The sequence below is a fragment of the Rhea pennata genome, chromosome 7, assembly GCF_028389875.1.
Source record: "Rhea pennata isolate bPtePen1 chromosome 7, bPtePen1.pri, whole genome shotgun sequence".
NCBI classification, from domain to species: Eukaryota; Metazoa; Chordata; class Aves; order Rheiformes; family Rheidae; genus Rhea; species Rhea pennata.
In genome coordinates, this window is record NC_084669.1 from 23,755,131 (window position 1) to 23,781,254 (window position 26,124).

The following is a 26,124-nucleotide window of genomic DNA, read 5'->3' on the forward strand; positions in this document are numbered from 1 at the left end:
AAAAGAGCAACAAAAAGACCAAAAAGGTGGTATTGTTATTTCTTCTGATTTTATGCTGAAACTGTTTATTCCCGTGTTAACTGCCTTCCATCAAAAAGGGTGTTTGGGTTAATCAATAGGATCTTTCATGTTCTGCTCCACTTTGAGATACAGCCTTGTAGAGGCCTGCAGCTCTCAATGCAATGACTGTAGTTGAGTGAACTTGTTAGCGTAGTCAGCAGGTGATGTACATTGAGATCCTTCAGCGTATGAGCTCTGACTACAAAGATAAAATATTCACTCCTGCTTTAGTTCATGATTTATTTTTATTCTGCTTACTAAAGTTTTAAGGGTATCATTGGGCCACTTCTAATTATCTACCTCAGTAAAGACTAGAACGACCCAAAATATGCATATCAGCAGATATTTCACCTGTAAGTTACAGGAAGGAGTCTTCCACTCTGCATGCAAATTGTTAAAATCACCAGTTCATCTCCTTTCCTCGTCACATTTAGAAAATACAAGACAACATATAGGTCATGACTAAGCATCAAGAAGCACAACTTGAAGTGTCCTTCAAATAAAATACAGATTCAGATTGTTTGCACTTACTGTAAAAAAGGTGTTTTATACAACACCTTATAGCACTGAATTTCCAAGTGCTTTAAACAGCAATTAATTTAGCCTAATAGAATCAGTAAAAAGAAAAGGAGAATACCCTCTGTTTTGCAGCTACAAAAGCTGAAGCTCAAAACAGCCTGTTTTTTCAGATTTTGAGGCCTATGACTCCGTTTTTCCACTGAGGCTGCCTAACCCAGCAATCTCATTTGCTTTGATTAGACCTCAACTACTCCTGAAGGAAGGACAGGAAAGGAGACAGATAGACAAGAGGGAGGAAAAAAAAAAAAAAATAAGAGGGGATATTGGGTTCTCTGTTTGAACTCAATACCAACGTTGAACACGCACATGAATGCAATGACTTGCTTATTATCAGAGAAGCTATGAGTAAACCAGGATCAGACTGCAGATAGCTCACCATCTAATACTCTCTTTCTAAGAGAGAGAACAACACTGTCTCAGATATACCCATTTGTCACAGGCACTTTCAATAAAGGGCACTTCTGTTCCCTATAAACGGCACCTTATTTTCAATGCCATCTACTTACACAGCAAGTTTGACATCCAAACCTGAAATGTATCTTACAGTGGCACCTACTTGTTTATACCCTCATTGAACCATTTCAGTCAAAGATGTTTCAGCCATCTCAAAGATCATAGGTTAAGACAAACTGCTTGTTGTCTCACCATGCTTTTCTGTACGCAATTCAAAAGCTAGAGGAAGGAGAGCGAGATGAAGCAGCAGCTACTGCAAAAGACAAAACCTTTTAGTGAAGGATTCATAGACAGTAAAAGCCTTCTTCTCCATCAGCAAACACAGCCAACCCTGAAGCGTGAGTAATAAAAATCTGGACTTCAGTACTGCATGACCAAGCCAATAAAGTAGCAGAGGAAAAATGCTTGTCTAGAATCAGTAGACATCACACCAAGTTTAATATTTCTTAAATTCTAAAGCAAAAAGTGTTTTACAAAATACCTGGAAGTTTAAAAAAATACCAGAATTAATGTTGCCTATGCAAATTGATAATGACATTACACCGCAGCCGTGATTACAGAATACATGATTAGATAGCTGATTGCAAGGGATACCTAAAACTTGATTTTAGATGATACTGAGTATTCCAAGATAAATTTGTTCAGTAGAAGCATGGATGCTCAGTGCATCCATCTCTAAAACAGACCATCTGAAAAGACCAACGAGAGCAATCAGAAATTATGAAAGTCTAGGTTTTAGCACAGTCAACTCACAGCTACGGACAAAAGCTCACATTAATGTGTTCAGTTTTGTAACTGCTTTTTGTTCTTTGTTAAGACTACATTACAGCTTACTTAAGCCCAGGAGAGTCTTCACGGTTCTATTTTTTTCAGTAAAGAAATCCAAATCTTTTCAAAAAGAACATATCAGAAAACAGGACACAGGCAGACCCTCATGATTCTGGGTCAAACTCACAAATTCTGACCTTGTGAAAAGAGAACAAGACCAGGAAAACAAAATCCAGCGGGACTGCCTGTGCACAAACTTGGCATCACCGCATGCTTTTGGCCACAAGATGTTCAGGCCCCCCTCGCCCCGGCGGAGCACCGCAGCCAGCCCCGGAGCGGCACGCTCCTGCGCTCTGCAGCCGCTTCCCCGCTCCGAGGCGGTTCCTGCCGCGCGGGCTTGCCGTCCGCCAGCCCTGCTGGCGAGGCCGCAGCTCCCCACGCGGCACCTCTCGTGGCTTCACTCGAACCAGCGCTGCTCACCAGCACTGCAGTGTTAACACCAGCTTCTAATATCCATACGGATGTTAGGCTTTACCACAAGCCTGTTCTCTTTTCAAGCAGTCAAGTCTCTCTTGCAGATGGCTCCACAGCCCACAGATGCAGCTGGGGTGCTCGCTGGCAAAGGATCCTGTCCCCATCTCGCACACGGGCGACCGTGGAAGCACAAAGCACATCCTGGAAAACCACGTCAACTCCCAAAGCCCCTCCACCTCTGCATGCAAGGGCAAGTGCCAGAGACAAGGGCAATTCCCCCACAGCACAAAATGACCCTTTTGGGAACAGCCACTGCCACCCCTGTCCTTCACACCAGAGGAGAGGCACAGGAAGCACCCCTGAGCTAACCACCCACCTAGGAGCGCTAACCATCAAGCATGGTTACCAGGAGCCCTATTAGAAGATGAAGTCCAATCGAAACCCAGAGGGTCTGATACTATTAGTGTGAGCTGGCAGTCAGGGATATAGGACCAAGAAAGCAAGCCCCTCTCCAGGCGTCTTCAGCAACCAGTGTTGTCCCCAACACAGGAGAAGAAACATCCCTTCAATGTGAAACCATCTCCCCTTTGTCCTGCAATGCTCCCACTTTCTCCCACAGCACGAAAATTTTCCCAACACGCACAGCACCTATAACCACAGAAACTCCTAATTCTTAAGAGGCACATGGCACAAACAGAGGAATAGGAAACCAAGCAGAGAAATCCTCTCCAGTGAGAACGGACAAACTGGTTCCATATTAGGGGACGCTATTCCAAGGCCGCAGAGTGGCCAGACAGGTTGGTCTAGGCCAAAAGGAAGTTACTAAATGGAGAAGTGGCACAGCAGAGTGGAAGGACATCAGGCAGAGAGATGAAGGGAACCCTCACTTCTCCAGGCTTTCCCTGTAATGCTTTCTATTTATTCACATTAATAGATATCATCCATTCAGGGTTCTTGTATCAGTTCCTAAGCAGGAATGTTATTTTTTGTGTTTTTAATGCAATACAGTAGCTGCCAACCTATTCCTGTCCTTAAGCAGAGCTATTCATGTATTGAAAAGCAATGCATCTCCTTCCCAACTAAAACAGCACATGACGCGGAGGTGGCCACACACTGAAACACAGATACAGTCGGATGAATAATTACTTAAAACGTCACTATCTTACTCCACGCAGCTACTCTGGGTTGCTGAGTCAGATCTGCTCACTCCAACTGACAAAAGCTGGGTTTTGCTACTGCTAGTCCCGCGGAGGCTTGGGAAAGCAGACTCGAGCGTCTGCTCGGCTCGGCTCAGCTCACTCTGAGCAGCTCTTTGGCACTAGAAGCCCCCAGGCCCCAAACTCCCCAGCAGAAACTGCAGATCATGGGCACATTCGTAAGAGAATAATTAGCTTCAGAGTCAAGCCTCTGCTTTTCCCCCATGCTGTAAATCAAATAAGCCAAGAAAGCACACAGCCATCCACTGTTATTCTTGGAGAATCATTTTTTCTGACTAGGTCTGCAGTTTAAGCCTGCCATTTTTCATTATTGTGAATAGATCTCATTAACAAGAAGCTCCTAAGCACAAGACCATTACCAAATGCAGTTTGCACTGCACAAGAGCAATGCCCTTATTGTGGCAAGGGCAGGAGGAAAAGAAACAAAGTTTGCCTTTCCCATAAACACTGATAATTCAAAAACAAGTGCGATTTGCCCTTCATTTGGGTTCACAGTTACTCAGAATGAATTGACAGCTTCTAAGAGAAGGATGGCTGTTAAGTTCTCCAGTTTGCAATAAGGTGTACTCCACAGCTTAAAAACTAACATAACTTCATTTTAAAACATAGCAGTTACGCTTAGAGGGGAAACTCGTTCTTTTTACTTATTACAGCAAGCTGTCAGAGGTTTTTTGTGCTTATTGATCACATCATGGATTTATAAAGATCTTCATCTCTGATATGCAACCACATCCTTAAATCGCAGACACACAAGTGACTAAAATGAGCAAGCTCTCCCTGCCTCCCCCTGAACGAGGCACACTCCGGACAGTGAACTCTCACTGCAGCTCACGGGCTGAAACGCTGTGCGCTCCTGGAGCTTGGGAAGAGGCGGCCGTACAAGCCCTGCACGTTTGCAAAGCTACAGAGCTGCTGAGCGACTTCCTTCTTACGAGGAGCATCAGCCCAGACAACAACTAAAACCCACGCTCAAGAATTAGAGAAGTATCTACCCAATTTATTTCAATGTTTAGAGTGTTCCCTGAAAATCGCAGAATCACAAGAATTTTAAGTTATTAATACAGTTAATATTCCAAAGACTTGTGCACTGAATTGATAACTTTTAATACCGTTTTCCACAGAGAAGACTTGATATTGTACTTTTTGTGCTTTAGATTCAAATATTGATTAAGAGCTTTGTTTGGAGGCTACCAGAATAACATCCACAGAGAGAAGAACAACGTTTATAGTCCCAATGTGAAAAGTTACTTCCAATTACTTGCCACATCCTGGCAGTCCACAAGATTTAGCCTGGAAGGACTACAGTGCAGGTCCTCCTTCACAGCGTTACCCTTACTTTTCATATTAAGAGACAACTGAAAAGAAATTGGTTCCCAAGTGTCTTTTATGTAGACCTGCACCACACAGAACTTCTAAAAACCTCATGATGTGATGCTACATTATCAGGTATTTCCCTTCATCTTTTTCTCATCCTCCTCCCTCAAAAGAAAGAATTCAGCAGGAAATTCCCGGCAACCTGGAGTCCAAAACGTTGTGTCCAACAGCGCTAGTGTAGGTCCACACACAAGCACTAGCCCCGAGTAGCATATGCTATTCCAACATGCTAAAAGACCAAGAAAACAGAGTTCAAAAACAAGCAAAGACAAATGCAACCTCCCAAAGTAAAGAAAGCCTAGTCACGACAGGCTGTACTGTAAGCTCCTAAATTTAACATGTCAAACCACTAATTCATTTTGCCTTCCATTCCATAACCAACAGCAATCCACTAATTCAGGTAAAATAAAGACGATTCAATTTATAACACGGTGCAAGAGGAGGACAGTCAGATGGCAGAAAAGGCAGACTGTAAAAGGACGCTGACTGGACATCCTTTTACATCAGGCAACAGGACGGATCACTCCTAAAGTGGGACCCAAACCCCTACTCCTTCCCTCAACTTCCCCTCTCCTGCTATGGCGCTAGGAAAAGGAGCAAGGGCAAACTTGAGACAAGGGAAAATCTTGTATTCTTCTCTGAATTTAGGGACAAAACAACTGTCAATAGAAGAAAAGATAAGGAAATTCATCTCAGAAATCTCTTTAGGGGTTTAAAGGGTAAAAGGGATTTGTTTCCTAGTGCCAAATGTACATAACCTGAAGAAACAAGCCTGTGAGCTCTTTACTTAAATAAATAAATAAAAATCTCTCCATATATGCTGATTTTAATTACACACAAGTTTCTCATCTTTTTTTTTTTTCAGTCTATGATATTTGTCTCAAGGCAGCAAATTTGAAATGAATTATTTAAAAGACAAATTTTCAATTCATTGCATAACCAAATACGTCTCTTATTACAGTAAGGGCACACAAGAACATCCAACTAGTTTTCCCAGCACACTTCAATTAACCTTTATCACATTCCATCTCTCCCTAGCATCTTCCTTTTGCCTCAGCCCATCACTTCATATGGATGCTCCTTCTAAAACCTCTGCACCATGGTATTTAACTGCCTGCTAAAGAAAATTTTAATTGCACTATCTAAAATGAGAACAGTATCCCTGGCATACACATTACCAAGCACAGAATAGCTTTTTCTAGTCATTCCCTCCCATTTTTTATTCCCTACCTGGATGAATTTTTAATTAATGAGAAGTCTTCAACTCTGTCTATAACTTAATTATTCCTTCTGACCAGCTAACAGCAATCTCCTTAAACACATCAAGGATTTTACTCCTCCCCAGGTAGCAAAGGATGTTCTACTCTTAAAAACACCACACTAGTTTGACATTATCTTATGATCAAAGTGGCTTGTAGCCGTATAATTTGTACATCTACAGCAGCTTCCTTTGGAAAGGTTTCAAATACTTTAACCATACATTAACGCAAATGTTTACAATTTCCCCAGGAGATAGGAAACCATCACACAGACTGATCAGTTAGCCAAAGAGATGCAGCAAGTAAGGAACAGTTTCCTGACAGTATCCCATAATCTATATTTTCACAACTGACTCAACTACTTACTCAGATCCTGAAATGCAGCCAAGTTTTAAATTTATCTGAATTCATATCATAAGATTGCTCTTATTTGCACTCTCAGGTACAGTTGCTGATCTTAGTTACAAATCACACATTAATTGGCAGTTCAACTCCCTTACATCCTACAGATCTATGTTTTCACTTTTGCCACTTTCCTTTTACCTGCTTCGGAGAGTAACCCATCGCAAATGTTACTGTCTCAGTTCCTGCAGTCACAGCTGATGTAAGGAAACAGTTTTATAGCCAAGTCATCTCCTCTGCTTTTCCCGATTAGTCTTCACAAACACACAAACTCACGTATTGTTTACTGTCATCTGTATAAAAGCCTTTGGTACCAACACCAATTAACTGGTTTTCAAATTGTCTCTTATCACCTGGAAAAACAATAGCGCAGCGGAGAGTCCAAAGGCAGATGCCTCTAAGGCATGCCAGGCATAACACATTTCAGAGCTGTATTTCATAAACAATAAGCTAATCAGGGGGGGAAAAACAGCAGGAGCAGCATGCCAAAATCATCTTCCTATATCCAGCAAACTATACTACACTTGCTTTTCACACTACACTCTTTAGCCCACATTATTTTCCTGCCAAATGCCCAGTCCTTTTTCTACCTATACTTTCCTTATCACTATTACAGCAAAGAATTCAACTTGGATTCTCTTCCTAACTCTTCATGGCTTCCCGCCAAGTATTCTGCAAAGCACTTAAAAATGTGTGTGTGTCTCAGTATTTCCAAATGTAAAACAGGGCTAATAGTTGCCTGTCCAGTAACAGTACTGGGAGGATAAAGGATGCTTACTGAAAGCTGTTGTATTAAGTAGTCAGCAGGGGGAAAATGAAACAAGACTGAGCAGTACATAGCTAAAAAAGCTGCCAGGACATTTTCCCCACAGCTGCAGAGGAGCATAGTGCAGTGGAAGCACCTTCTTTCTGGTAGGGAAAGAAATGTTGGGAGAACATGAGGGGGGAATCAGACTCACAGAGAACAAGACTAAATATCCATTCCTTTCCAAAAGAGAGAACAAAGCCATAACAAAACCTTGGAAAAAAACCTACATAGAACAGGAAATTCCAGATACTATGATCGCATCTTTACTGAGGTATGAAAGGAAGCCATAAGGCTGTCCCATACAGGACAGCCTAAGAAGGCTCCTCCTTTTCATACAACCTTCACACATTTAAATTCAGAAGTCATCATCAGGGCTGTTCAACTGGCAGCCTGCAGATCTGCTGCATCCAGGCTCCGCTTTTCTACCAACAGATGCTTATGTGTCATCAGCCCTTGAATAAAAAGCATTATACTATAAAGCAACCATGGGTCATCAAACGGTTGGATTTCTTTTGAGTGAACCAAGGAAATTAAGTTTTAACTCAAACGTAGAAAGGTTGTGAGGGAAACAGAAACAGAGAATTTCTGCTTGTTCCTAATACTGGCATTAAGCAAAATGCCACTCTGCTGCATGAGACATGCTGCAGGACTGTGTCCACCTGACAGCAAGAACCACTTTTCTTCCAGCAATTCTAACTAGTTGAGAAAGGGCAAGATAATGCAAATGCTGCCTTGCTTTGCCATTTGAGGGACAGGAGCTGGAGGAGTAAACTAAATGAAAAACCTTCTTCAGCATACAGGTGAAGAGTTCTGCACCAAAATGCTGAATGACTGTGCTCCAAAAAAGATCAGACATCTCCTGAAATATGCTTTTCTGACATTGAGAAGAAACACCAAGTCTCAAGGGACTAGAGTAATTAAAGACTGGCCAAATACACCAATTTTAAGACTAAGCTCCCTTAGTGATACTGGAACAACTTTAAATTAAGCAGATAAAACTGTAAATATAGAGCAAGGTCCCAAGAAATTTGAGTGAGACAAGACTTAAAATGCAAGTATATTCCATGTCAGATACCATCTATACCAGACCTAGCAAAACACCTCTATATGAAAGAGTAAAATGCATCACAGATCAGCACAGTCAGTCCACCCACTAATCAAGGACACTGGGGAGGGGAAAGGAGACAGTGAGGCTGTCTCCTGCTCCTGTGGAGTCCAAATACTTGACCCTGACATACAAGCTTTGTATACAATGTGCACAGAAAGTACTTTTAATGATTGTCTAGAGGAGGAAGAAAACATTTTAAGAGGAAGATGCTACCACTAACTAAAGTGAATTTAAATGTGAAAGTTACTTCAAAATACAAAGAGGACCAAAGTTTTTAAGCACTAGTAACTTTAAAGACATGTTGTCTAGTCAGGGAGCACTGATTCCCAGTCTTTCCATAACCAACCTTTGGAAAGCCGGCAAGGCTGCCCATCGCACATGCACAGCGCCCTCAGGACTGCGGCCCCTGTCCCTGTGCCACAACCACCCAGGCTCCCCGTCCCACCATCATCAGGCCTGATACCATGCTCATGTCCCCTGCTACCTCCATCCAAAGCTCTGCTCTGGGTCTCTGTTCCCATGTGCTATTCCAGGATGGCAATATACAGGTGTGCAGGAGTTGTCTCCACACTATCGGTTTGACTAAGCTAAAGCATGGCTCCACAGGCACTTTTCTCAGCAACAGCACAACTTCAGGAGATGCTCTTCCCCATAAGCCACCTCGAGTTGTACCCAAGCAACCATTTTCATGGTTACTCTGAGAAACCTGTCTAGAAACCAAATGCCTTCCCATCCCCACCATTTAAATATCTCCTTTTGGAATGGTTTTCTGAGCTTAGTTTCTGGACCTAAGAGAAGAGAAAGAAAAGGAATGGCACCTGCTGCAATACAGAGAAGGGAACAAACAACCCAAGAGGAAGAAGCAGGTGCTCCTGAAGCCCATCCTGGCACCAGATGACATGATGTCAAGCCCTGGCTTCATTCACTTAGGATTTGCAATTTGTCTGTATTACATTCATGCTTTACTGGCTAGAGATAGCTGCCATAAAGATCAACCGTAACCCTTTTTAGATGGAAGCTGCTGATCTGGAGTGGCATGGGGGAGAGGGGGCAATTATGGTTGGAGTTTTGGTTTGGGTATTTTTTGTTGTTGTTTTCTGTGTTTAAAAAAGAAAAACGCGCACACGCACACACTCCAGTACCATAAACCAGGACTTCGGCAGCAATTTAATACATCCAGTACAAGGAGCAAATTGCCTGTTAGGGACAGCCCTGTACACCAAACACCCAGCTCTGCAGCACTGACATCGCTATGTACAAAAAAAGAAGAACGGCAGAAACAAACTGCTGGGTAAGAGAGGCAAAGCCTTTCCTGCTCGCCCGGCCCCAGGCCAGCTCAGCTGCGATGTGTTCGTCTGCTGCTGGAAGCTCGGCCCGCTCCTTGCGGGGATTCACGCTGCACGGTCACTGCGGCTCTCTCTGATCCCAGGTGATGCTGCGGGAAGGGATTTGTTCCCCCCAGGAGCACCATTACAACAGAAACAGCAGGCATGCCAGCAATGAGCTGGGAGTCCTTTATGCGTCTCGGTGACATTTTCATCACCATAACTGGCCACGGGTAGAATATCCCAGGAAGCAAACCCTAAAAATAACTTCTTACAACAAGTCAGCCAGTCCCCCAGCAAAAGGGGAGGGAGCATTGCTTATACAGGGTTAGCACCACTCAGTTATGACAAGAGGGACAACGGATGCCCCAAGCAAACAGGGGAGACAGACAGGAAACAGAGGAGGAAAAGCAGGTGGTGAGTTATAAAACAATTTTTTCCTGTATCAACAATGAATGTCAATAGGAGCTGCTTTTGCAAGGAGAAATAAAGAAACTGGAGTAAAAACTCAGAACATTCTCCCCAGAAGTACTTGTAAATGCAGCAAGAGGGAAGAAGGAAGAACAGAAGCAGGCGAGTGCCGCATGCTAAGCGCCGGAGTTAAGCGTGCGGCCCTCTCCCAGGCGCTGCCTCCTTTACAGAAGGGCCTGCCGGGCAGCGTAGCTCTCGCTCATGAGCTCCAAAGATCCCCACAAATCCCTGCCTGACGGTCACAAATTTTCCAACCACTTCACTGCAGAAACCACAGAGCACTTTCTCCACCTGGAAATGCCCCAGAAACTTCTGGCTGGGAAAGCAGCTGATGACCCCGCAAGTGCTTCCAGGCAGGGCTGATGTCCAGGCAGCCCGCGAAGGGCCTTTGCACGCTGGGGCCAAGCAGGACGCAGCGGCCAGCCCGGCGCTCCTCAGCCAGCCCCCTCGAGGGGCGCAGCCTTCGGAGCCCCCGCTGCCGCCCCGCAGCCCGCCCGCTGGCGGCACAGCTCGCCCAGCACTTAGCCCTGCTCTTCCTCCTCCTCCTCCCATCAAACTGCTCAGCAGCAGCCCAAGCCTCCGTGCTATTTCCGCATCGCGTGCGGCAGCTCACGGGCACCTAATTGCAACAGGACATCCTGCGTAAGGAGGGAGCGTGCAGCAACGACATCCTGAGAGCAGCAGCCCTGAGCAAACACCTGCTTAGGCTCTGGCGCAGGAGCACGACAGGATTTTCCAGTTGCACGGCTGCTGCCCGTTGTGTGCTCTCACACGTTTCCCAGCCGCCGAGCAGCTGGTGCAGACACAGGCGCGGAAAGGAGGGGCTCCTACCATCCGCACCGCACCGCCACCCCTCCCTCCGCCTCGTGCCAGAGTCTTTCCGAACAAGTTTGCCCGTGCTGCGACGGGGACCCGGCCACGGCTGCAGACGCGGGGCTCGCTTGCACTCACTCCCTCTTGATTTACAGAACTTCCCTGCTAACAGCTGCATTGCAGATGAACCCTCTTAAAGTGGACATGCAGTGAGAGAGACGGTAGGGCCAATGCAGCCGTACAGGCTACGTCCCCACAGCCCGCACAGGGACTAGGACCTCCCCAAGAGCTCCAGTGCCTCTGCCTCCATCCCACGCTGAGGGTCCTGAAGCGCAAAGCCTGAGGGAGAAATCCCACCAAGCAAGCTTATTTTTACACATAAGCTCACTTCGCCCCCGTCACTCGATCATATCGGCTGCCAACGGGTTTTGCTGAACCAGCTAAATAAGTATCAGACCCAGCTGGTTAGCAGACACGGACAGTAACTGTACGGCTTGGAGGTCTCGGCAGTGCTGGACCGAGGGATTCAGAGGTCCCGAAGGAAGAACACAACCTCCCCTGGCTCAGCGGGGCTGCGCACGCACTGCCCTTCCCCTCGCCTGCCCCAATCCCTCTGCGCTTAAGCTCACCTCGTAGGGGAGATGGGAGTCCTGCTTCCAATGTGGGGAAGGAGTTTCCCCTGTGTTTTTCAAATGAGAGTAACTTGCAATGGTTAATACTTCGTATTTCATCAGGGAGATGAGCAGGCTGAAAAAGTAGTATGAAAGCTGAGAAACTTCCTAACCATTTGTGAGGAGGTAGGAGGGAAAGCGTTAGCTCAGCTTCAGAACTACTTAAAAAAAAACCCTAAGTGTACTGAGCCACAAAGAGTTAACGAGGCACAGCACGCTCCCCGAAAGCTGGGGAACCAGCTCTGCAGCACCATAAACTGCTAACAGCAGCCAGACTCACCTGGACTTGTCAGCAGTATTTGATAATGGTTATCAAAAAAGTAAACTACCTTGTTGCTCTTTTTCCACATCTCTGATGTTGAACTTGGCTGTCTGGAGAAGACAAACAAGTTGGTTACGAGAGCTTGATTCCTAGTCTACTGCCATAGAAGTGCTCTACACAAAGGGTGAGCTGATCGACACCTTGCTCCTCTATATCATTCATCTTAAATGCAAGACCAATTCAAACACAGCCAGAGAAGACGGTGGACCATTGCTCAGCACTATCAAGCAACATTGAAAATTTTCACGTGGGCGACTCCATAACAAGCAGTAGGCCCAACACAATATCCTAGTACGCAGAGCTGGCAGATTCTAGGCCAGACGAAATACAAATCAAACAAAAATGGGCAGAGCTGGAAGTCACTTTTCAATCCTGTAACTCTCAAACCAGGAATATTGAAATACAAGAACTATGAATCACTACCTTAACTTGCACTGCAGCAATACATCTTGCACGAGCTCTGTCTCCGCACTGGCGCTGGTTACAAGCTAAAGCTGCACACAACTCTTCTAATCTTTCTGACACAATCTCAAAGGACATTTGATATCTAAACCTTACACACAGAGGCCCCCAAGGCAGGCAAAATTAAACTTAACAGCACACCAACATTTTGGGCAAACAACAGAACTCCCTGCTGGGCATCACCAGGCTGTACTCGGTGTCAGTCTCACAGAACAACCTTCCTCCATGTCCCTGTGTGTTACAGGGGGCACTAAAGACAGCTTTCTTCTTCCACATCCTTTTTATCCCCAGCCACCCTGGGTAATTCCTTGGCCCATTACCCGTGAAATGTTATACGCTTTGACACAAGGGAGGGGGGGAGGTACACAAGCACACTTTCAGAATGGCAGCTGCTCCACTACAGTAGAAACGCTAGATGTATTTGGCAAGCACTGGCAACCAACACAAGAAGAGATTTAACAAGTTGTTTTCTCAGCAAGAGCTTCCAGGGTACCCACGCTATTTGAAATGTGCATCTAATATGTGTGTCCCAGAGAAAGTGCTGGACAGCTATCCCGCTGAAATCACATTTCATTCTTCAAGTCAGGTGCATGACATCAAGTCTCTTACTGTAAGCACACCAGCAGGTTCAACACACACATCATCTCCGTAGCAGCAGGGAACTATACACACTGGCTATAATCTGCCATGCAGACATGGAGATCCCTCAGTCAGCAGCAGTGCTGCCAACTGCAAACCTCTCCGGAATGGAAGGAGCATTTGGAACAGAAAAAAAAAAAAAAAAAAAAAAAAAAAAAAAAAAAAGCAGTTTCAGGAAATAATCTCCTTCAAGAGAAGTCAGGGATAAAACTCACTTTCTCGAGCTAAGCTTTGCTCAGTCCCATCCGAAAAGGGAAGAGGGCTCAGAGGAAGGAAGGAAGGAAGGAAGGAGGGTGAATTCAAGCTCAAAGATTTCTAGCTATTCTCCCTCCCTTTTTCACTTCAGACTTCAAGCTGCAGTGTCAGACCATTTCTCCTGTTCTCACTGCTCCACTGAGATTGAGAAAACTCTCCTTTGAAGGAGGTTATGTCCATCATCAAGAAATGACATGTCCCTCTTCATGGCTATCACTTAACCACCATCCACACCTACTGACTTACTGGAGATAATGTGATACGAACTGAAGATAAAGCACCTCCAAATACTGAGTTATGCCACTGGACACACTACTGCCTCTACCAGCTAACTCACATGCCTTCAAGAGAAGTGAGGGAAGGGAAAAAGAGAGGGAGGTGAGGGAAAGCTTTCAGGACATGGTTTTTGAGCTTTAACATCCTTGTTCTCATGCACAACCCTTACTCACAAAGGCTTAAAAAGCCCACTAGCACCTGGGTGAGGGGGGAAGACCTGTACCATTCACTTCTGTAGACAGGAATTTCTGATTTTATAAACAAACATTTTGGTATAAGTTGAAGAAACTCTTCTAAAGAGGAACTAGTTTTAATTTCTGCAATTCCATCTTACAAGGTCTGCAGACAGGTATTTCTTGCTAGTATGTGTACCACTGCTCAGAGGTTTGTTGGGCAAGACCACACAAGTCTTTCTTGAAGCACGTTGTAAAAAAGTATCATGGTAACTCACAGTTCTGCAAACAACCAAGTGGTACCACCTTTTGGGCCATGGGTCTATCAGATTTTGGGCACTGTGGGTGGAGATCACTCCCCATCACCAACTCCTTTCTCCCCAGCCAACTACAACTCACTAGTAGTCTAGTATCAGTTCCAACAACACTCTACCCTCATGAAGGATGCTGCAGCACAGCGTAATGATAGGACTCCTCACCCTTCCCCCTACCTCAAGAAGATTGTCCAAGTCTAAGCTCTCTCATGCACTACCTGCTTGCTACCCAGGGCTCCCCACACCCTCTACCACCACGGTATCAGCTCTGATATGCAGAGGCACCAATCCAGCTCTGGAAAGGACAACAAGGAGATGCAAAGGCAGCATAAAGTGTCAAGACTAGCATCAGCCCTGGCGACATGGTTTTTCATCAGATGTTTTCAATGTCAGCAGTTTTTCTACCAATATCACTAGTGCAGCCTGGTTAGCTTCATATTCAATAATCTGAAACCTGTGAGCAACACTGAAACTTGATTATTTGCACGAGTTCTGATGGGGAAAAGTCTCAAGCACAAGGCAGGCAACTTGAGTTGTTTGTGGGAAGAGGGAATAGAAAAAGAAGCTGATAAAAGAGATTCCATCTTCTTCTGCTTCTTACTCTTCAACTACCAGAAGTCTTTACTAAAAGCAGAGTGCACTCTCGCTCTCCCCACAGAGCGAGCCCCTCAGAGCAGTGCTACCCAGAGTCTCGCCTGGACATTCACAAGCAGAGACTGGAGGAATGTCAGTCCTCATTCTCCCCCATCCCGGTGGCTAAAGGACAGTGAGCCTAGTATTTCTCACTGGGATGCTGTCCTTCGTTAACAGATCATCACCCCACCCTCACCCTCCTCTTCCCCTCCTTTCCCTCCTGTGAGAAAGTTTAATCCTGTGGCTCACATGTGTCTGGTAAATTTTTCTGTCCCTGTTTGCCACTGTCATCAGGGCAACAGCCCCCAGAGATAACCCAGGCAGGCTGCTGCTCCCAGGCTTCTCTGCCATTTCACATTTGGCTCAGCAGGCCCACAGAGCTGTGCCCACTCCCAGGATCATCTTTTCAAGCACCTTCCTTCCCCAGAGATATGTTTGGATCATTTTTGCTTTTCTTTTAATTTAACTAGGTCTTCATTCCCACAGTGCCTAATCTCTTCTCCCAGACAGCTCTCAGCTCTGCAACAGAATCACACTAACAACAGCATTTCAAAAAGGGATGCTACATTTGCTATTCCTGAAAAGGGATCTTGTTTTTAACAGCCAAATTACCTGCACCTTTTAGCAAAGGGAAAGGGCCAGCTAACACCTTTCTCAGAAGCAAGACACTAATCTAGACTTGTCCCAGTGTCACCGCTACACAGACTCCAGCCACAGGACAGACGAGACAGCCTAGTGCTGCAGCTGCTCGGAAGTGGCCTCGCTCAGCATGGGAACTTTGGATTGAAGCACCAGAACAGCAGGTCACTGCTTAGGAGAGATATGTAACTCATGCTCTCGCAAGAACATAACACGAAAGTGCTGAGAGTACAGTATCACATCTATATGCACACGCACTCATGCATTCTTTGAAAGGTCATCGTCTTTACTCAACTCACATCTCAGAGATGGGGAATTCTCCTTCCAACTCCGCCAGCACTGAGCTAGACAGATTCTGACACAAGGGGTGAAGCCCTAGTTATCTCCTATCTTCCTGACCCTGTCGTATAAAAACACAAGATACAACTTGAACCAGCTCTCCTTACATTCCTGAATTTTATTCAGAGTTGTCAGGAATTAGCTACTTGTACCAATAACCAGTTTTCCTGGTCCGCTCACCTACAAGGTGAAAGCTACAGGAATTCTGCAATATTCTCTAGGAGGGGAAGAGGAGGAACATAAACCAGCATCACTAAAATGGTATTTTTAAATCAAAGCATTACAGGTTACCAGAATTGCTAGTAGAAGTAACTGACTCAATACAGAGAAACAAATACTCAAAATAAGCTCAACATTGAAATGGGAAGAAAAAGAGCCTGGGAGAACAGTGGAAAAAGCTATGCAGTAACAAAATCTTATGGCTATTATGGTCTCAGAAAACTAAATTCATGCCCAGTTGATCCTTAGTTACCCTCCATGTTCAAAATGCTCATATCTAAGATACTGTCAGCCCATTTCTTCAGAAGTTTTCTGCTACAGTTGTCCAGAAATCACATAAGCAGCACTACCAGAATGCTTGGGGAGCCATAACAGCAGCACGTAGGGATATTTAATTAAAGGTTAAATTAAAGAAGGCATGGGAGAGAATCTGAGGTCACCCTAGTCCACAAGACCCCATGATTTCGAGCATTAAGCTTATCGTCATATGGGCCAGCAGGAACAACAGTTTTTAAGTTGCAGGCTGACATTTCCTCCATATAGTTTAAAAAAAAAAAATCAAAAATTTAAGTATGTATTTCCCAGTCAGAAACTGTTCACCCTGGCTGCACCTCTGCTCCTCTCCCTGAGATTACAGCTCTGAATAGTTTATACTGGCATCAGTTCTGTTGTAGGCAGAGAACAAGGTGAGATAGTCCAAATGTCTTCTACAACGTTCAAAGCTTCTTTCCCATGCTAGTGATCCTGGCTGCCAGCTGACACTGCCCCTCTCCCCTCAACAGCAATAGCTCACTCTACAGTCAAGCCCTGGTAAATTAAGATTTTTTGGTAAATTCTATTATCCTGGTAAAATCTCAGAGATTTTAAGTAGAGAGGAAGGGGGGGGGGGGAAGAAAAAAGAAAAAAAACACACCCAGAACCCTGAAACTTCAAAACAGGCAATAGGCAGGAGTTAATGAAGAGATGATGCCCCTGTGGTTGTGAGGCAGATGGTGCTCATAGGAGGCATAGTGGAGAGAGAGATTATTTTTTACATTAGCATGTTCTCTTTTTAAAGGGTGTCTTCACCGAATCACCTGTCTACACAATGCACAGAGCTAAAGCTTTAATATTGCAATCTGCAAAGGTCAGAAAAACTAAAATCCTTCCAGGGAGTGGAAGGGGACAAGGTTGTTGTGGTCCTGTTTTGGGAACAGTTGGGATAATAACCTGCCATTTTGTGGAAAGAGGAAAAAAAATCGCTCTTCAGAAATATCCCTATGATTCACGGATAAGATTCCTCGCTGGCAGGGATGGTTTTAGCACTATCCAGAGAAGGATTAAATTCAGAGGCAGGGAAATTTCCACACTCCACTCCAAAAGCCAACAAAAACCCAGCTTTTGCACTGAACTCGTCTTACAAGAAATGAAAGCAGCTCTCCTTTCCCCAAGTGTCCACCATCGTGCTCTGCACTTGAGGGACACCTGGAGATATTTCAATCATGGCTTACTGAGCAGGGTCAATGCTCTGGAGCCAGGGGCTTCAGGACACGTGCAGGAATCAGTCTAAGCACATCTCTGCCATACATGAATCCAGTTTATATTGGGAAAGCAAGAAACCTGCCTCTCTGGCCAAGGCCCCTCTCCCACCTCATGCCGAGGCTCTAGGAGCTCCTGCCCAATCTGCGTGCCCCCTGGCCCCCCTTATTGTTAATGCTGGTAATCTAATACGCAGTGTGACCACGGAGAAGGCAGACACGAGCTGAAATCCTGCCTGCTGTGTTCCAGCTCCTTTATAAAATATACAGTGTAAACTGAGAGGCAACCTGGGGTAACCCCAGCCATCCCTGAACTCCACCGAGGGAGGAAATCAGCTTCTGGGCAGAGCAAGCCACAGCAAAAGCAGCGCCCCGGGCGCTCGCCTCCCACCAGTCCCTGCTGGCTCTCGCGCCAGGGCACGGCGCGGCGCTGGCGGAGCGGGAAGCCACGGCGGACCTGCGCGGCCGGCCCTCCGCGCCCCCTCGGCCGCTGGCAGGCTCCTAGCGCCGGCCTCGCCGCCAGGACCAGGGTCTCGCTCTCTTTTTCTGACACGCTCTCCCCTTCCCCAGACACCTCCCGCGCAGCCCGTCGAGCCCCTCTCCCCCGAGCAGCGCCGCGGGATGGAGGAGGCGACTGCGGGGCGCAGCGGGAGGGGAGGAAGAGGAGGCGGGAGGCAGGCTGCAGGCGGCAGCCAGGGCTGCAGCTTATGACATCAGCGAGCGTCCCCCCGCCACGGCCGCCCCACGCATGTCTGCCGCGGCTCCAGCCGCCCCGACCAGCCCCGCTCTCCGGCCGCCTGGCTCCTCGGCGGCCCCGTCGCTCGCCACCGAGGCAGGAACTCGCCGCGGGCGCCCGCCGCCCTCCCCTGCGCGGCTCCCCACATCCCCCCACGTGCAGAAGGGCCGCCAGAAAACATCCCCAGCCATCGCTGCAGCTTTGCGGCCCCTAACCACAGCATCTCTCCGACTCCAAGAGCACAGGAGAAGAGGAGGAGGAGGAGGAGGAGCTGGGCGAGCAGCAAAGCGCTCCGCACTAACCTAAAGCCACCCTGCAGGAAGGGCAGCCGCTCTCCGACACCAAATGACCAGAGCTGGTTCGGCAGCTCGGCAAGCAGAGCTGAGCAGACACGGTTTGATTTGCTGTCTCTGCAGCAAAGGACATTTGCCCCCAGCCCACAGACACACGCGCCCAGAGGACACCGATCACAGGACACTCGCACCTAACTCAGCCCCCCGTAACCGGCGCGTCCTCGCTCCCCCCGCGCCGGGGGCTGCAGCGCACCACTGCTGCGCAGCCAGTTCAGCCGGGCGTGCTGTGGCCCACGGGGACTCGAAGCTGGCAGGCACAGGCACAGCCAGAGGAGCCCCAGCCCAACTGCCGGCTGAGAGCACGTGCGAAGCGCAGCCCGGCGCAGGGCAGGGACCGACGCAGCGCAACACCCCTCGTAGCCTTCAAGCTCAGCGTTCCAGCACGAGGGTAAGTGCCGCCGAGCCCTCCTGCAAAAGAGACTAGAGCCCAGTCGACAGCCACTGAGGAACCGACAGCCAGGGCAAGGGAGCCATCCGGGAAAAAGGAAGAAAGAAAAAAATAAAAGCTGAACTGGAAGTGTGAAGGGAGAGATTTTTTGTATCAAGGTCTGATACACAGAAGTAATTCCCTGCTCCTCCCACAATCCACATAATCTCCTGCAGGAACAAAGTCAGCCAGGTAGACTGCAAATTTAGATCCTTTATAAGTTTGTTTCTGAGCAAGACGGAAAGAAGGGAGAGAACCCACCTCCTCGTTTTAGGGGCAAAGGCACAGACACAGAGGGGGAAAGGAGGAAGGGGCCTAACTTCTCAGACAGCTTCAGTCTTTCTACGAGGGACGTCACTTGTGAGAGTTCAAAGACACAGATTTTCAGCAGCAGGCAAAATTTAGCAACAGATGAGAGATTTAGCACAGAGAGATTTCCTAAAAACATAAGAGTCAAAAAAAAAAAAAAGTCCCACAAAACCTGGTGGCAGGATCATTATACACTATTCAGCTGCACGATATGAACAATACCCTAAGAATTATCACAGGAAGGATCTCTGCCTACCTCTTTCCAGTACAGGACTATCTGGTAAAATATATTTGGGATGGTTGATCTTAAAATAAGTGATAGTTGGGGCTTCCATCATCACTCCCAAAAAAATTTTTCCAACCAAAGGCATTATTATTGGCAAGTCAAATCCTGGAAATTTACCCAAAACCTACTGCTTCTCTCTCAATTTGAGTAAACTAATTGCTTGTAATGATCCAAAATTCTTCACCGTCCAGGAACTGAAGCATTACTTTCTGTGAATTTTCACATTTAAAAAGTATTCTGGTAACACCCGCAAGACAACTTCCCACAAGTTACAGTTACTACCTCCCTCTGCCCATAGCTCTGGTGAAAGCCTGCATGTTCAATCCCATAGGATTTTCAAATGACTGAGGCATTGCCACATGTGTAATAACCACTGCTGTTACGTGTCAGCTGAAAGCTGATTAGGCAAAGACTATTTTTCTCCCCTTCCACATGCATTTGGCCCCTACGTAACATTAAACATCTTGGTATACTCTTCACTGGGCAGTCCTAAGCATCAACACAACATGAACTATATTAAATACTTTAAAGTCCAAATATGAATTTTAATCTAGACCAGTTTGATTAAAAAAGAATAGGCATCATAAAAAAAAATCACAAACATGAAACAGAGACTCTCCTCTCAACATCTGACTATTTTACAAAAGATTAAGCTGACTAGACTGAAGTTGTTAGGACTGCTCTTCATACCGATCGGCACCACATTCATTCTCCATGCTTTTCGGAAGCACTGTAACAGCACCATGCCTCTTCAGCTAATTGTTGCTTTGATATTGGTTTGATAAACATGTCAAGTAATAGAGAACTGTTTAAACACGTACAATTGGCCCTCAAGTGTTCCTCTTTCTCCTTTTCAGCTACATGTATCAGGCTATTCAGCACTTCCTGGTCAGCTATGTACTATTTCTTCACCAAGAGTCTTGAAAAATAAAGGTAAGAAGGAGTATTTGTGGAAGAAGAGCAACATTTTGTTGACAGTTCCCTGGACATCGTCAAGGGAAGCGCTACAACAGGCAAAACTTTCATGAAGAAACGACAGGCTACACTTCTTACCAGCAGCATGGCTGTTGAAGTAGCAGTTACCACCTGGGGTAACTGTAGGTTCAAGTTCTCCTGGGGAACGTGCAAAACATTAAATTTAGCAATGCTGAAACAGAAGAGGAGCAGGATGTCCCCACACTTGAAGAAATCTTCTGGGTCTACAACCAAGCCTAAAAGACAACTGACAATGGGGGAGGCAGGTCCAGAGCCCCAGGAGACAGGCATATGGGCCGGTGTGCAGGACATCCCAGCGTGCGCATTTGGCCAGGTGGACACGTGGCATCCTTGGAGAGAAGTGCTAGCTCAGGGAAAGGAAGCATCAAGCAAAGAATAGCCAGGATAATGCAGAATTATTACTACAACTCCTCGCTGTGGGAGACAGCTTTCTAAAATGCCATTGTCCAAATCTTCCATTTCCAAGTTGCTGAATCCAATCTCTCTAATCTCCGATTTGCAGCTGCAATGTCTGAATAGCATTTATTTTTCCTTCAGTGCTTTAAAAACCCATTTCAAGGTGAATTCACTAAGTTCCTGTATCAACGCTGGCACCTGGTATTTGGTTCCTTCTCATACTAACCACTTGAGCTATCAGAGAACACAGCTGAAATTACTGATGAACCTACATGTTCAGCTGAAGTCACCTCTCCCCACTTTTCATTTTAAATGTCAATTCTTTAGTTCTCAGTTAGACTCCAAGAAGATTTAGTTAGTGACTTCTTCTTGTTTCTGATACTCTTCTGTTTTAGTAGAAACACACTTTTCATTTCCTGGCTCATCCCAAACTTGCCCTTTACCTAACCCATATCTTTACGTAAATCATTTCCAGCTGTCTCAAGTTAAGCAGCTGAGGACCAAGTGAGTATCCCAAAGTCTTTACCGATAGGTGGTGTGAAATCCAGAAGGTAAGCAGTAGATCAAAACATGGTCTGTATTCACCCATAGTTACTTCTTCTATTTCCTGATTCATAAAACTGTCACCTTAATATGAAAAAGCAGTTAAGATCCACGCATTGCTTCTCGGTAACTCACTAACTGCCCAAATACTTAAAATCTGATACGATCACATTTTCTGCTGCTTTCAGATATGTGATAATATGCTTCTGAATTTTGTTATGACTCTATTAATCCTGCAGTTTTTCTCATTTCTCTTATCTCTACCACAGTTAATTTCAATTCCATCCCTTTTGTGAGAGAACAGTTTCTCATTTGTAATCAGTTTACTGAGCTAACCTCTCCCTTCTCTAAGCAGACCAGCGTCCACTAACACCTGAGAGGATAGCTCTCCCAAATGTTAGTCCTCACTGCAGGATTGATGGGGAAGGTTGCAGAGAGAACAAGGCACAACGGCCATCAGCAAAGCAAAACGGCCCTTCGAGCCTCTCCCATACCGAGTTGAACTAATTCGGAACTGAAGAGATTGGGTATCCCACCTACTTCAGCGGGCACTGTCACCTGACCACACAGGGGATGCCAATGCACACAGGCTCTGCAGCCGCCGCCGCCTCCTCCTAACCCATCCAAAGCACCACTGCTTACGCAACTTCACACTTCATTCCAGCTAGATACTAAAAAAAATCCACCCCAGATTATCACACACACTTAACCTCCAGAACTCTGAAAATCATCCTTCATGTCACTGGCACTCTCTTCACTTCTGTTACTACTTCTCCATGTAAACTACAGTCAATGGAAATTATTTGCCACACTTCAAGCCGTCTTCTGTTCTTATCATCACATTTCACATTCTGGCACAAGAGAGACAGTGTATCATACTTTTTAAGGGATCAGATAGAGTATTTTTCACTTCTAAATCTTTTATCAATATCATGCAACTCCTCCTTCTGCCTATGTTTCACATCTCGGTCAGCCCCCTTACTATCTAAGCCACTATCCCACTAACAAGACAATAAAGGGCCTAATACATAAGCTTTGTCAAACCTAAAGGACCTCTAAGACTTAGGTCTTTTCTTATTCACCTCTTCTCTAAACATTACCATCTGGGATCTTCACCTGTTGCACTCTCCACTTTCAACATCTTTTACTGCATTTTAGCTTGTTTCATTCTCCTCACATCCCCTAAGTAACTTCAATCCCTCTACATACTCCCTACATATTATAAGACGCACTACACCTTGTGTATACATATGTCCCCGGAAAAAGTTCAAAAGATAAAGTTCATGTTGTCTTTCTTTTCTTAAACCATGTGCCTGGGTTCAGGTTTTTAGAAACTTCAGGAGTTGAGGCAAACAAGAAATATTAGTTCTAATTTGTTGAGAAATAAAATTTACAAGATGACTCCAGCCAACCTACTTTTGCCTTTAAAGACAACCTTGTTAGGTTTTGAACACACTACATTCAACTACAACCTGAAAGGAGCAAGGCCTATAACATCTACCCTTCAAGATCACATTCCTTCTGATAAAACAGATCTCCCAAGTAGAAAAGTCTTTCAGAAATTCAGTCTGCAATAATTATATGAGCAATTGGTACACACACCTCTAGACAAATCCTATATAAACACACTTGCTCTCAAAGGAAAGATCTCAAAAAGGAAAAAGACAACATTGCTTCAGAAGGCATCTATTTCCAGATACAGAGGTTTTTCCATCATCTTATGCTGCCTCCTTTCAATCTCCTACTTGACATCCAAGTTGAATATTTTGTAATGCATAAACGATGACTAGAGACAACCAACTCCAAATCCCTTAAACTAATTACAACCTCAGCTCCCAGTGAAGTATCTTCTATTACTAAAAGGAGGAAGAGCAGAACAGGACACTAACCTCTGGCTGACAGTTTTTTGGTGTTGATGATTTTTGCAGCATATTCCTGGGATGAACTTTTCTTTACACATCTGCGGACCACAGAGAAGGCTCCCCTAGAAGAAAAAAAAGGGTAGGAGCTGTGAAACTGAAAATAAAAACATACTAGCAGCAATTTTCTTCCCCAGAGTGGACTTGCTTAAAGACAGTAGAGAAGAGTAACAGAAGAGGGGAAACAACAGAGGAGAGCCAGAAGAACATCTTGTACGTACTGTCTGATCAGCAAACAAAACCTAGGCTGAACTGAACTCAAGCATCCATCTGAAGCCCCCTCAAGCCCCCTAGCAGAGAAAGGAGTAAGCACAGCTCACTGTACAGGTCAAGAAAAAGGCCATATGGGCACAGAAATGTAACGTGAAAGAACTGACAAGTGAAAGATGAGCAGCCCAGAATGACAATGTAAACGCCAGTCAGTAAGTCCATCTCCCGATGACAGCATCCCCAGCAGTTACATCAGACAACTAGGACTCATTTCTCCCATGTTCACATGCCAGCTGGTCACAAAATCACTGCAACACTTTGCAGAAGTTACTACTTCTCTTACATCTGTCTACCCACCTGCAAAAGGGGGACAAGCATGTACCTATTAACGAAGCGAGTAGGAAGCTATGAGGTTTCGTACATGTTCTCAGGCTGGAACTATTGATATTATTACAACTATTCCAAAGAGCCACTTGGAGAAGAGGTCTGAGAGAGAGGGAAGAAGGATTTCTGTGAGGAAAAATGAGATAACACAATAGAGACCAAGGTGGAAAGATAGGGACCCAAAATCTACACAAGTACAGGGATGAGAGCTTGAGAGCAGTCTCTTCTTCAAGAAAAGCAGGGCAGGGAGAGAATAACAACTGGCTTTACAGGAAAGATTTAGAAAGGGGAAAAGAATAAATAAGAGAAAGTTGACAGAAAAGTCACACTCCCTCAGCACAGGAGTGCGTCCTCAGGTCCCCAGACACTTATGCATACTTAAACTAAAACAAAGGGGAGGAGGAGAAGACAGCTAGCCCCACAGAGGGCCGGAAATAGCCAGAACCCCCTGCTCTGGCCGAGTCTCGCTTTCCGCTCCCCTTTCCCCGTCTCTGCATATGAAGCAATAAGCAGCAACGGGAGCACTGTCCCTGGGCCTGCTAGCACACAGCTGCAGCAGTGCGAGGAGCAGTGCGGGACACCGGCGCCGCAGCAGAGCCCGCAGCTGGGGTGGGGATGGAGGGAGGGGGGCCAGCGGCAGCACCCACGGAAGTGTGTCCCCATCACCCTATCGTGCCTGGTGCTCCGCTGCTTTCCTGGCCCGGCGGGCGCCCCGCAGAGCCGTGTGCCAGGGCGCAGCAGTCCTGGCACTGCGGACAAGCGCGGAGGGAGGCAGGGAGGGAGCAGCGCGGTGCAGCAGCACCTGCTCCTCTCGCAGCGACAAGGAAGTGGGGCCTGAAGCATCGCGCAGCGGCAGCACCGGCGCCGCGTCCCGGGGCAGCACAGTGGCAGGGAACGGCAACGCGCCGCGGGGGGACGGCCGGGGAGAGGAGAGGGCAGCGCAGCCCTGGGGATGAGGAAGGGCAGAAGAGAGGAAGTCTCGGGCTGCAACAGAAGCACCCGGCCCGAGGCGGGCGGCGCGGACACGCCATGCAGCGGCGGGGGCACCCCGGGCTGCGGGCTCCCGGCCCCGTGCAGCAGCGATGCGGTGGGAGGCAGCGGGATTACAGCGGGCGGCTAATCCTGCTCCTCCTGCTCCCGCTCCGCGGGCGAGCCGGGCGGCGGCGCGGCGCGGGGCTCCGTACTTGCCGAGCTCCTCGTAGAGCTGGTACTCGTCGGTGAAGCGGGTGCACGTTGCCGTGGTGGCCATGTTCGGGCGGCGGGAGGCTCAGCGCCGCTGGCGCATGGGGCAGCGCGGCCGGGCGGGCCGGGCCGGCCGGGACGGGGCGGGCGCGCTGCTCGGCGGCCTCCTGCCGGCTTGGCGCGGCGGGCGGGCGGGCGGCTCCCCCCGCGCCCGGCTCGGCGCTGCCGCTCCGCCGTGCACAGTCACCGCTCGCCGGGGAGGGGAAGGAGGCTGAGCCTGGCCAGCACCGCGAGAACTGGCTAGGAGACACCCCGCGCCGGCCCCCTCCCTCCGCCCCTGCGCCGGCCGCGGCCCGCCGCGGGCTGTGGCCGCCGGGGGCGCTCCCGGGGGCGCCCGCCCGCCCGCGGCGCGGGGCCGCGGAGCGCGGGCGCGGCCGGCTCGCCCCGCTCCGCTCCCCGCAGCCCGGCGCTTAGAGCCGCTGGCGCGCCGCGGGCAGAGCCCGGCCCGGCGGCCCCGGCCCCGGCGCCTCGCCGCGCCCGGGCAGCTGCGGCCGGAGAAAGGGGCGAGGCGCGGCGCGGCGCGGCTGCCCGCGCACGGCAGCGCCCTTAGCCCCGGGCTCGCCGGCGCCGCGCGCGGGGCAGCGGCCCGGCAGCGCCCCCAGCGCGGGGCAGGTGCTGGCGCGCCGCCGCGGCCCCACGCGTGTGCGCCTCGTGGCGGGGGACGCGGACTGGGGGGTGAGCGGAGCAATTACCGGTCTTCACGTGCAAACAACAACGGTTCTGTTCTGCCTCCAGCACCTTGGGGGAGTGCTG

The 26,124-nt window shown here is 47.4% G+C and overlaps 1 protein-coding gene across 14 annotated transcripts in view; it reads right to left on the reverse strand.

Annotated features, from left to right (window-relative positions):
- The window catches only part of CAMK2G (calcium/calmodulin dependent protein kinase II gamma), a 122,551-nt gene extending 97,085 nt beyond the window's left edge, over positions 1 to 25,466 (reverse strand). For all 14 annotated transcript variants that reach the window (XM_062579758.1, XM_062579750.1, XM_062579757.1 and 11 more), the window contains exons 1-2: positions 25,314 to 25,466; positions 23,506 to 23,600 (exon numbers count right to left, since the gene is read on the reverse strand). In XM_062579758.1, coding sequence (XP_062435742.1) covers positions 23,506 to 23,600; positions 25,314 to 25,378 — 160 coding nt within the window. In that variant the 5' untranslated portion in view covers positions 25,379 to 25,466. The remainder of the gene's footprint in view (positions 1 to 23,505; positions 23,601 to 25,313) is intronic.
- Positions 25,467 to 26,124: the final 658 nt, after the last annotated feature.